The following is a 13847-nucleotide window of genomic DNA, read 5'->3' on the forward strand; positions in this document are numbered from 1 at the left end:
TCAAAAATAGCACTTGATGATTGGAAAAGTTTTAAAATTCCTTAATTGTGCATACATAAAACACTATTCTGGGGCCTCGTGTGGGTCGCCATAGGGCCTGAGTAAAGTGCCCGAGTAAAGTGTATCACTGACGATTGGCAGAAGACATAGGGATAGAGAAACCGTGTTCCTCTCTCTTCCCTCCTTGCCTCCCTGCGAAAATAGGACCATATGACCTGTCATTGTTGAGAACCGCCACTGCGAATTCTCAGACAAAAATCGCCCCTTCTCGTTTATGCTCCCTAACTTTACTGTGCCGAGATAGTAGATTGCGCTGAAAGGGCAACTATTTTATGTCTTACCTCCTCAATTTGAAGCCCAAACAGAAGTGGATACCAAAAGAGTGAAAGCGCATAGTGAAAATATAATGATCCTTAGCAGCCTTTCGGCTGGACGAATAAAAATCGTCAGGTGTGCAAAGACTAGTAGGGAGGTAGTCGATACAACATTCTTGACTAACTTTGACATGTCCTTAAAGACTTCTAGACAAGGTACGTGTGGAGAAAATATGTGTATGTGATTTTTTACCAGTGTAGTGAGAAAATGGCATGCAAAATGTTCATGAGTTACCGATATTGTTAATGCTCAAAGAGATTTCTGGTAATTTATACAGTCTTTTACCATTGCATCAAGATTCTGAATGACGAAATGTCACCATCACCATCTACATCTACAAAGGCATTGACCTTGTAGGTGGAATGGAATGAAGGTGGAGCGTGGCATTTCGACAGTAGCAAAATCCTGCAGATTTACCATGTCACTGGAATGAACAAAATTCCAGCCATTTCCTTACTGTATCTGCATTATGGAATGCTCAATTGGTTCAGTCTGAAAATCTATGCCAGTTCCCTATGAATTTTATAAGAATGGTTAGTCAGGGCTCCTGACAACTGTAAATGTATACTGATCATTCGTATAGCTGGACCAGTTGACTGGCTGTCGGAATGGCGACCACAGATGACATATGCATTGTGGTCTGACCAGCTCGTGCAGCACAGTCGGTAGTGTCCATCCATATTATATTGGTCAAATTGCCCCATCCATATTATATTGGTCAAATTGCCAATCTTCATGTCTGGCTTGTTTTCTTAATATGTTTGTGTATAAACTGGGTAACAGATTGCAGTCCCTCAAACCTCATGGGCATGGACATATTTTTGTGAGCCATCATACCGCATTGGAAGGGTTCAGGGCTTCTCCCCAGTGGGGGATTACAATCTATAAACACCATTTCTAATCGCTGACATATCGACCACAAAAACTTTTCAGTCATATTGATCATATGCGATTCCAAGGCCTGTTTGGAATCGCCAGTGCTTTCTACTGTATTCACGGATACAGCATGTTTGGCGCTCTTTCTGCCTCTGCATGTGGATGGTGAAGAGGGTCTCTCGATATCACTGATGAGACTACTCAACGATTCTGCATCTTCATGGGTGGTGGAAAAGGTATCTTCACAAGAATGGTATACATTCATTGTGGGAACATGCTTCAAGAGATTTCCTACATTATGTAACATGCATTCATTGTGAGGACCCACTCCAAGAGATTGCCTACGTTATGGAATACCAAAGACTTACAAAAATGGTACTAACAGCTGACTCGCTTGGCGCTCAGCATTAAGAGGTTATTGTTAGGACTGGTCAGCCTGGTGTCAGGATAATGTGACTAAGTGGGACATCGTGCTACATGTTTGCGGCATGATGTCCCAGTGCTAGACATCACTATAAACTGCCACACTGCAGACGTCGTAGCAATAATGAATATGACTGAAAAATTGTTAAAAGCTACGTTAAAAATCCAAATCACACATTATGGAATACCCTATTATCATGCTGGGCTTTAGTATCAATTGTAGTGTTGGAATCAGTAGTATAAGTACTTGTGAGTTTTAAATTGGGAGATATTACATGACTGCAGATACATTTAATATCATTTAGGATTTAATATATAATAGTAATATTTTTTTATTAAATATTAATTCTGCTTAGTATTATCAAGCATGCTCCTTTAGAATCCAGGGATAGCACTTTCCATTCTGTTTGGTGTATATTTGTAATTCTCTGTAATATTTTCTCTACCCCTTGATTTCTGTTGTAGGAATCTGGAGTGACTTTACAGTTAGATGAGAATTACTCGGTCAACATGTGAGTGTGGTTCCTATGCATAAGTAGAGGGTCTGAGTGACCAAGTGATCTACAGCGCTCACCGTTACGGATCACTGCCATCTCACCTGTTTTGGGTGGGTTTGAGTCTCAGGTTTGGCAATTGTGGGTATGTGAGAAAGCTTTCCAGTAGCTTCTCGTAGGTCAGTGGTTCATTCTGGGGTTTTCCCAGGTTCTTCCTCCACCATTTATACTGGCCGCCATGTATAGCCTATCTTGTGCTGAAAAATTGCATTAAATCCTACAACTATGCACAAGTGTATATACCATCGATTTTGTAGCATAAATTTTGGTGATGTGAGCTTAGTTGTAATGGTGTATGGATTGGTAAGCACCTGCATGACAATGGGTGTCGGTTTCATATGTACCTGGGTTAGAATCTCCGTAAAGTATGAATTTCAAAAATTCTCTAAGCTATATGCTAGAATTATTTGTATTAAATATGAATTCTGCTCAATATTATCAAGCATTCTCCTGCAGATTCCATGGAGAACACTTTCTGTTGTTTGGTGTATATTTGTGATTCTCTCTTTCTCTCCATACATACATACATAAAATGATACATACATACATACATACATACATGCACCATTCCCTCTCAGTATGTCCATTCATTATGACAAATTTCCTGTTTTAAGATGATACCATTTCATTATGTGGTAGTGAAATTTTGTATCATGCACTTCATTATGAGTTAGTCTCACTATCAGAGAGTCTACTCTATGGTTCTCATGACAGTCTTATACTGAAGGAGTACTGTATATAGATGGGACTGGGTACTGAATCAATGCACAAGTCAGATATTAAAAGACAGGTTTTAATCCTCCTTTCACTTTATTCTATGCTTGCAATATGAGAAATATCATAAAACTCAAGCACCTTTCGTTAAATGTCAACTGTGAGAAATAATGTAATTTATTGTTATAGACCTATTTTTAATTGAAGCCTGCTCTGTAATATTAAAAATGTCTGCAAAACAAATTAGATAAACCATGACTCATATGCAGCCATGACTAACATGCCACAAAGTATCTTATAAAGTACTTTAACAACCATATTCTAAGAATATATCATTTTTCACACATGTAATAAATTCAACATATTTATGATAAATTTTCACAAAATGCTAGTCAGTAATATCCATATTGCCATTATTCATGTACACAAAATTCAAAAGCTGTCTCGCTATCTTGTGAAGTTCAACACTTGCCAAAGTTATGTGATTTACAGTATTTCTACAACAACTGAGAGTCTTTATACTGTGTAATTTACAGTATTCCTAAATTCAATGAGATTCTCATAATTGTGACTTAGTGTTCTTACAGTCACTCAGATCTCAAAATTGTGCAATTGACAGTATTCTTACTGTCATTGAAAATCTCAAAAACTGATTTAAACTTATGATCTAAACGTAGTCTTAAATCAAGAGGAAGTCAAACTCATGTTTATGTCAAGTCTATATTTTCACTTAATATGAGCATTTCATACAAAAAATTATTGTTAGTTATTCTGCAGGATTTTAACTTTCGTAAGTACTGGGGGCACACAAATTACATTAAATAAAGGTTATATAAGACAGACCAGTGGGCTACTCCATGATACTATAACCTATCTTACATGGTTTCAAATCAAAATTTAACTAGAAGATTACTTCAAAACTAAAAATGATCATTAGTAACACAAGGGGAAAAAAGTCACTACTGAATTTTAAAAATAAGTACTAAAAAGGAAATACTGGACTAAAAGAAGTGAAACTGCCACCAAACTCCATGGAGTATCTTTCAAGATACTTAAGGTAAAACATTTTCAGATGTAAATTTTATAACATTCTTTAGTATTCTTCATAATGTTATATATCTGGATCATTTTGTTTTAAACAAAATTCATATTTAATATCTCTTTAAAGTCAAATCAATGGTAATTTTGTTCCAACATTGAGGTTGAAAGATGTAAAATATGTGAAACTTAAATTTTTACTAACAATATCAAAATTCAAACAAAATAAGGCACCATGAAAAATGCTGATACTGAATAATTTTAATAAAATGTAAACGTCTTTATATTTCAATATTATATTTGGTTCTCTTATTTCATTAAACACTAAAACTGTTGTGTTTATAACAGACACACCCAAAGTTGATTTACTTCATTCATCCATTCATTTAAAATTTAAGAACAAAATAAAAATTATGCTTTTAATTCCTCAGCTGTATAAAATGGTTTTATTTCTTCGCACATAAATTGTGCTTGAAATAATAACTTTAAGTCAGTTAATGTACTGCAACATTAAGGGTAATTGCTTTTATCAGCTTTGAATAAGATTCAAATTATTTGTTTTCCCAATCTATTTCATCATAAAATTCAGGAAAAGTAATGTTTAAAATGATTTACCTCCCCTGACAAATCTTTAACAACTCAAAACTTCAAAACACCACCACTACTGTAAGCTGAAATTAGCCAATTTCTCGTGGAAATGCGTATTCTTATTTTGAATTCATATTTTCAACAGATTCTCAAAAAGTAGCAGAATATAAAGAAATTAAAAGATTAAAGCCAGCAACTCTAGTACTGTTATTGTTAACTTTACAGCTTTTTTCTTTCCAAAGTTCAATGCAAAAATGTCGGAAAAGACAACTCAAAACAAGACAGACGCAGGGGTCAAATGGTTTTTGCAGGCAGTGACATTGTGTACCTATCTTAAAGCAGCCATCTTAAATTTACAGTTGAGAAAGAGCAATTCACAGAATACTCAGTTTTACATAATGTGTTCTGATCAATACAACCCACTGTCATGTAGCTTCTCAGAACACTTTGATTGTCTTTTGGTGATCTGGGGATTTCTGACTGAAAGTCAAGCATACATTCTAGATGTTTCTATGTGTGTTTGCCCATTAAACTAGAGTTATATGGTTGAACTCTGAACAAACATGGTGCAGCACACTTGCCATGCTCCACAATCTTTGTTCTTGTTTACTCATGCTTTGTAGCAGTTAGAACTTTTAGCCTGAGAATGTTCTTCACACTGGGACAAGAAGACCTTGAAAACATTGTTTTTGTAATGTTCTGATGTCAAAACTTGGTTGTCAAAAGAAACCCTTTATTTCAGAATAAATGATAATATGAAGCAGAATAGATTAGGATATTTCATATACAGTAAACTATGAAAATTTAAGGCGTGAATAACTTTGCAAATCTAGGTCCCTGACTAACCTAATCCATTCCAATCAATCTGATGGGGAAGGAGAACATATTTTTTTCCCTTTATACAGTTTCAATTCTTTTCCTTGGGTGATATACCTAAAACAAAAAGTTGCATCCCCTCCACCCTAGTAGATTTAAATTGAAATAATCCTAATGTCTAGCCATAAATTCTTCCTGCATATCTGAACCATTTTTATGTTATATATTTTTCAAACTGTCATTACAAACATGAAACAACATGCAGAGTTTGTCATTTAATCACGATCTGCATATTATTTATATCACTGTCCTTTTTCTCAAAACCTTACTAAAACAATACACATTTGGTTTCTTGATGTATTAAATGAAAAATATGCAATGATACTTTGATGCACTCCAACAGCAATTGTCCAGACTTTTTGGATGACATGGAAATTATCCTGATAAATAATAATAATAATAATAAAAGTAAAAAGGTTGTTGGCCTGGAAGCCATTTCATTTCTCCAGGAAGGTGAAAACTGCAGATTACTGATGTACTGATTATTAATGTTTTGCTGATCACTAGATTTGATGATGTCTAGTCTAAACAATCTGATAAAACTGTTTAGATAATTGAATAGAATGTTTAGTCTATAATTAATCAATCTCTAATATTTGATATAATAAACACAATATACCTGTTATCGCCTATATTAAGTTTAGATTTAATTATTGAATGTCATCATCAAAAGAAATGAAAACAAAGTAATAAGACTAGGCAGTGTTACAAAATCATGGAAAATACCATATAACGGATATTTTTATGTCCTAAGTTTTAATAAATTTTGTAACATATCAAATTCACTTGGTAAAAAATAACCTTGAAAACATTAACAAGCATTAAGATATATTTTGTATCTGGTCTCTTAAACCAAGAAATATATAAAAAAATCTAAATAATTACATTATCCATATTTGCTTTTAAAAAAATTCATTAAAATATTAGAGCAACAAAAATAACTCATTCTATGGTACTCTTTGACCCTAAACAACATAAGCACTGTGTGAAGTACTTTATTGGCAAAATTCCATTTCAATAAAGTTTGTGCATGTCTTTGAATACACTACTTTATGTCATGGGTAAACTTGATCTATACCCACTGTTCATGTAATATGACTCTCTCCAAAGATCACTATCAACAGTTCTGAATCTGTATGCTGTAGACGACTATAATGAATGCAAGGATGGTGATTTTGTTGAATAATTCACAAGTGCCTAAGATCATGGAATTCATGAGTAAGCGCAGCAAATGAATGAGTCCCTTTGTACCACACAATGTTTAGGATTCAAAATCACCATTATTCTACCATTATTTTAAACAATATACATATCATCTGGAACAATTGGCATATCTCTATTTTATTTTTGAGAAAATAAACTAGTTATATATACTGTTCACAAATTAAGCAAATGATGTTCTTGTTACTGATTTCTAATTGTAATTCTGGCACTTTATTAGCTATACCATGCTGAGAAAATGGGAGCCAAGTTCCTTTCACATTGACAAAGGTAGACAACTCAGGCTGGTCTGGTTGGATATCAAACCTGTGACACTTCTGATTATGAGAGCAATGGTCTACTGAGATACCATGGCTCCCATTAAGCATATGAATATAATGTGCCAACCATAATAGGAAAAGTATGAATAAAACATGGTGTCATAAGTGATGAAATATCAAAGCACCACTTTGTGACTTCAGACAGTAAAATCTAATTTATTGATGCAGTAAACATACATAAATAAAAAAACTAATACACTACAGTTCAACAAGGAAGAGTGGGTTACAACCTTCCATTGTTTCTGAAACAATACTTCAAAATTTTAAAATCCTAACTATAAACCATGACAACACAAAAAGGCCTCATTATTTTTAAATGGTAAATTAATGTAAATATCAGAATGACAAATTTAGCAGACCATGGCCTTTGCAATGGTAATTCCATAACAAATTAGTTCCATCTTTACAAGTGCTAATGGGTAATTTTCTGCAAGGTATTATGGCTATTTCTGGCATTTGGTTAAAAGTAGACAAATTTGTTATAGATATGGGAGTGAACATGTGAAAGTTTAACACTACCCTTCCTACCCATAATGCTAACCAGAAAAACTATCCACAATGAATTGCACAACTTACCAAATTGGTACAGGAATCCATTCATTTACCATCATCTGCTGTAAATTATTATCCAAATATGCAACGTAGTATCATGATTATTGGTTTGTCCTTTTACCCACTAATTAATGACAGCTACAGCTTAAACAAACAATAGTTACATAGATTGATCTTCATGAACATATCCTCAATAAAACAATTATAACTTCTCTCATAAAGCTAAATATAAGGAAAAGTGGTGTCTGGGTTTATAATCATGTAGTGACAAAGAATGGGAGAAGAAGGGTAGAAGAGTACATAGGTATTATATTTTGTCATCATAATTGCTACACTTCAGGAAACAAAGATGCACTGCATTGCTACATTCCTGGAAACAAAGATGCACTGCATTATTGTTTCAGGCATTCTTGCTACACTTCAGGAAACAAAGATGCACTGCATTATTGTTTCAGGCATTCTTGCTATATTTCAGGAAACAAACATGCACTGCATTATTTCAGGCATTCTTGCTACATTTCAGGAAACAAAGATGCACTGCATTATTTCAGGCATAGCAAGAACTCTACATTTTAGATCAGCAATCTGGGAAATTTTAATAAAAATCCTAAGTTTTTTAAAAAAGGAACAGATTATCAAACACTGCTGGTGATCTTTAACAATAAGGGTACAATAAAGATTGCTATTCTTGAACTCTTTTGGTGGGGTAGATTTTAATAATCTGTATATTTTGATAAAGTATCCAATGACATGATTTAATTATAAAACCCTACAAATGCTATGCAAATAGCACAACAGAAAGAAAATAAGTGTTAAAGTTAGCATCAGATTTATGGTCTAGGAAAAACAGCCATCAGTTCTTAAGTTGCATTCAACCAGCCTCTTGAGTGGAAATGTGATGTCTCTGTGGATCAAGATTTGGAGAAAAATAATATGTAATTACCTCATCACACAAAAACTAGCCTTTCCAAAATTTGGAAAAGAGATTTCGCTTACAGATGAGATGATGCCTCTAATGTCTAGCATCATATAATAATGATTTATAAAGGCAGTTGCTCTGATTCAGACATATTCATACAATGGCATCTGTTTACAACGTGAAGTTAGGTCACATTCTTGTGAATTTTTTTATTTAATTTTTGTCTTGAATGATTGCAGAAAAAATACGTAAAAAACAGTTTTACTCAAATGCCACCTATCAGTAACTAAACCAATGGAGCATTTTTTACAAAACCCTTGCTTGACAAAGATCTCATGGAATTATGCAAATCTAGTTGAACACAACTAATAGTGTCTGTGATGATCAGAAATTAAATATAAATTCATTAAAAAAATTCAATATCTGTAACTCTTTAATGTTCAAGATGATTAGACCTGTTTTTTATTTTTGTTTCATAAACTCATTATCTTCCAAAAACTACACATGAGCAGATGAGACAAAAAGTAGCTGAAAATGAATTACTGAGAGATAGATGTAGCAATACTTTTATATCAATAATAAACTACCTAAGTAGTTTATGCATCACAATGGCAGAACATCATTCTTAATGTCAAAAAGTGAAGTTACAAAATGTGCTTTTGAGCATAATTATTCTAATAGTCATTTTTTCTCTATACTAATTTGTTGGTGTTACTGTCTGATGTTGTCACTGTTGTAGCTGATATTAATACTGGTCCAGAAAGTTCAGGAGGAGGGAGAGGCTGATGAAGGGGCTGGAGAAGGGGACATAGACTTCCTGAGATCATTGTTCCTTTGACTTTCCACTTCTGACAAATGTTTCTGAACCTAGGAAAAATAAAACAAAATGGTAAGCAAATAACAATTTATGGATGGTCACTTCCCAAATAATGAAGTATTCAATTTGTAAAATTCTGATACATTTGCATAGCTCTAAGCAATAGAAAACCTCATAAAAATTTTGGGTTGGAGGGCATCTTTATACACTACCCTTTAGTTGAATATCTACTGGATATAATCAATTATATGTCGAGTCCAATTGCAAACTGCACAGACCCACAAACACTGTTGCATAAAATGATGACAGATCTAAGTCTATGCAATGTGTTAGAAGCAAAAGGTAGAAAGCTGCTAATGCATTATGTGGTGGCAAAACAGGGACTATGCTGTTTGCAGTTGCACTTGATTTGTAAGTAAGTATATATTGTATCCAAATGCAAGTATCATTACATAAAAAACAAAAAAATACCTTGCCATAAAATAGTTAAGAATTTAAACATGCATACGTTCTGAAAAGTTCACACACTCAATGCACAATGAAATAATTTTCAGTATGACACAACTAATGAGATCACATTGGTTTATGCAATGGAAAGCATGCCTAGTTTGTATGGTAGGCTACTTAAGATTTCCAAATGACTTACATTTTCTTGTTGACTTAATTATTTTCTTTGACAGAACTATTAATGCAATTATTACAACTGCATAAGCATTTTTAATTTCCATCATTTAGTAGGAGACCCACAGGGTTAATATCATATTTCTTTCAAAATGTTCAAGGTGCATTATTACATTTATTTTAAAGGATACATACATGAAACTAGATGTAAACACAAGTTAATACTCCATATGAGGAAGATTTCTTGCAAACTTATTTTTGAAGAAAGAAAAAAAAATTAAAACGTGAAGTCAGATCACTTATATCTTTCCCATTAATACTGAATAATCTAGTCACTGAACAAAAGTTTATTTTACCATCTACACTACACTATTTACAAAGTCCAAAATATTTTAGAGGGAATTTTTCAGTTGTAGCGTGTCATCAAGCTGTTTTTTAATAGCTTTAAGTTTAGCAATTTTGTTGTTTTCACTTTTTCTCAAATTATTTTGATGCCATGATAAAGGAAATTTTCCTATGGCCCTTTGCTTTCAATGCATAGTCATCAGCAACAGCTGTTGTTGTCTCAACGACTTTTTCAGTACTTTCCTTTCTTCTTCACTCATCCCCATAAACAAAATAAAAGTAAAGATATTTGTTTTTTATATTATCGCTTATTTAAAAACAGCGTATGGATATTTTGAACTATTTCATATTTTAGATATATTAATATTTCTCTCAGCTTAGCTGTTTTTTATATTTTTAGATTTATCTGTTTTTTGCAATTATCGTCGGTCTTATTTCCACTCAATCCCAAGTTAAGACTATAAACTTGAATCACTGTGTTCACAAACATACCTCATTCGTTATTTCATGCTGAAGGCTTCTTGTTTTGCCCATATTAAGTGCCAGTACAAGAGCTTGTTTTTCTTTATAGCTGCACGTGACCATGGAGCACTCTCCATGTATGATTGATATCCTTCTGGCATAATTTGCATTTTGCAAAGCTCTTCTGACAAAGAACTCATAATCCAAATTTTACAGTTTTGACACCTAGCCACCAAAGTTGGACTTGGCAGCTGGCCATGTCGAAGTAAGTGATTCAAATTTAAACCACTGCTTCAGCCAGGCTTTGTACAATCAGAAGTTCAAAACGTACGATGGCGCAGTGGTCAGTTGTAGAAAAAGTTCCATTCTGACACAAACTTAGCGAGAGACTGTTTTTTTTGTTGTTTTATTTCCTTTTCTTTTTATTTAATTCTGTAAAATGAAAACTATCTATTACTTCCTTTTGGTTTCATAAAAACCAAGGCTTTTCAAGGTACCAAGACAATATTTTAAATTTTCAAGGTGTTTTCAAGGCCTTGAGGGAACAATTCATTTTTTAAAGGTTTTCAGAGTCCTCTACAGATCCTGGACCCAAGTAGCAACCATATGATTGTATGTCCAATCTCATGCCAAGTTCAAAACATTACATTACACCTCAGTAAAAAGTGATGCCATATCCAGGACATCATCATGTAATAATCACATCATTTGGAGCTGTGAGTAAGCACTGATTTTACAAAGGCAGACAACCTTAGAGAAAATCTAACTGATAGTGGACCAAAGAAGCATGGGAAATTACTCTTTAACAGCTAGAACTAGGGGTGTTAAGAGTTGTATCCTGATACAAGGTCTTGCTAAACACTATATAGGAGGCGCTTACCAGTTATTATGTACATTTGAGACAGTGACGTATGTAAGGTGATACTGTTTGCATTTAAAACATGCACAATGGAGAGAATGTTGGCATACCTCTATGCTATATTAATGTAATGTGGATGATATTTCTATGGATATCGTGTTTGTGGAAATTGTACATGATCAAAGCACACTGCTAACTAAAATGAGTGCTCCCTTGTGCTAACAAATCAGCCTGATTTAGTCTAAAGTACACTATCCATAGCAGCTACTAAAATAGGGGAAATGCATTTTGCCAGACTAGACAATATCAGCTTCTGAAAGTGCAATGAATGAATTACAAAATATATAAAATGTAAAAAAAAGTTATCGGCTCTTTTTTATACAATTTACCTCTGAAGTTCAGGAAGTGAAAATGACCAAGTGGAGCTAGCACGTTTTTGAAAGGTACACATCTGGAGTAAGGCCAAGCTGTGTACTCTATAACCCATGTTACACCCATCAATCATACACCAAAATAAAGGGAATTAAATGTTCTTTAAACCATACCTAAGATATACAAGGTCTTTTTTTAAATAGCCAGCATAACCAGTGAGGAAAGCCGGGGAAATTCTTCTTCTTTAAAATTCTAACCCTATGCAAAATACAAAACTGTAGAGTGCCACCATAATTAGTTTACTGACATGAGCTTCGTACCACATTAGTAATACTAGAAACATATTTTTTAGTGGATGCTGTGGCCCAAAGCAAACTGACTCTAGCAGGATAAACAATTCAAAACATAAATGATTGCAAATTTCAGTAAAATACCACAGCAATATTTCCCAAATTTTTATGTAATTTTCCCCATAAAATTACAGGCCCAAGTCCAATTTTTCCAGTTACATTAGATATGATATAAAACAAGTTGAAGCTTTATTGCTTTTATGCACCTGATTTATTGCAGCACACACACCTGATTTATTACACCATGCATACTTGATTTATTGCATCATACACACCTGATTTATTACATCATGCATACTTGATTTATTGCATCATATACACCTAATTTATTACATCATAAACACCTAATTTATTGCATCATACACATCTAATTTATTACATCATACACACCTGACTTACTACATAATACACACAATGTATTGCATCATAAACACCTGATTTATTGCATCATACACACCTAATGTATTATATCATACACACCTGACTTATTACAAATTACACACAATTTATTGCATCATACACACCTGATTTACTACATCATAAATATTTGATTTATCACATTTAAAATAAATTAATTTGATGATTGAAAACATTTTAAACACATGATCCACTGCATTTTATACACCTGATTTATTACATTGTAGAAGTGGATCCAATTATTTCTCTTTACACACCTGTATTATTATATTTTAAACATATGATTTTAAAGTATGGAAAAAGAAGAAAATAAGAAGTTTTGCAGTCTAGAAAAAAAACATGCAGTTGTCTGTTATTATTAATATTAATATTATTGGAAAAAGGTCATTTCAGAACATGTTTAAATGACTGTATCTTTGCAATACAGCTATTGGTTATTATACATACTATTTTTTTGACATGTTCTAGTGCTCTAGTGTTGCCACTTTTGTGGATGTAACAGTCGTCAAGGCCATATGGAGGTTTTATCAAAACCTCATCCATCACAACTATGTCCTTCCCCTCCCACCGAACCTCATTGATTCTGAAAAATTAGAAAAGTCTGAAGGTAGTTATCATGCAAATAATAAATTCAACAAATCTATGAACTCATTTGTTTAGCCTGCAAATAACCAGAAGCCTTCAGTAACAATTTTCTGTGAAAACCCCAATCTGTAGTTGCTTTTACTGTCTTTCAGCATGGCATTTTGTGAATTTCCAATTATGAATATCTAAAAAATATGATGATACAATTCACACGAATTGTACTTTGGCCGCCTTTCAATGCATGCCAACATTTTTAAAAACTATTTCATCAGCACATATACTTTAAATTATGCTTTATCCCTCAACAGACCATTCCTCTCTGACTAGACATACTTGAATATCTAATGTTTCCTTCTGAGCAGTCAAGAAGTAATGACCGCAGTACCTCGCATGCTAAACTCCATTGTGATTCATGCTCAGTTTACATGAGATAATATAGTTATGAAATCTCAAAATTGTAACAATCAATCCTTAAACAGGGAAACCACAATTAATCCAGACACTTTTGTTATCAACACTGTAGTGCATTTAATGAGGAATCCACATTCACAAATTGCTTCAAA

General features: G+C 33.4%; 1 protein-coding gene across 1 annotated transcript in view; it reads right to left on the bottom strand.

Moving 5' to 3' along the window:
• Positions 1-3007: 3007 nt before the first annotated feature.
• The window catches only part of LOC149776526 (protein LSM12-like), a 32988-nt gene continuing 22148 nt past the window's right edge, over positions 3008-13847 (bottom strand). Inside the window, exons 4-5 of the mRNA XM_089940970.1 lie at positions 13147-13282; positions 3008-9323 (exon numbers count right to left, since the gene is read on the bottom strand). Of these exons, the coding sequence (XP_089797096.1) occupies positions 9222-9323; positions 13147-13282 (238 nt within the window). The 3' untranslated portion in view covers positions 3008-9221. The remainder of the gene's footprint in view (positions 9324-13146; positions 13283-13847) is intronic.

This window comes from Sinohyriopsis cumingii, chromosome 18, assembly GCF_028554795.1.
Source record: "Sinohyriopsis cumingii isolate HCF-2022 chromosome 18, ASM2855479v2, whole genome shotgun sequence".
Taxonomy (NCBI): Eukaryota; Metazoa; Mollusca; class Bivalvia; order Unionida; family Unionidae; genus Sinohyriopsis; species Sinohyriopsis cumingii.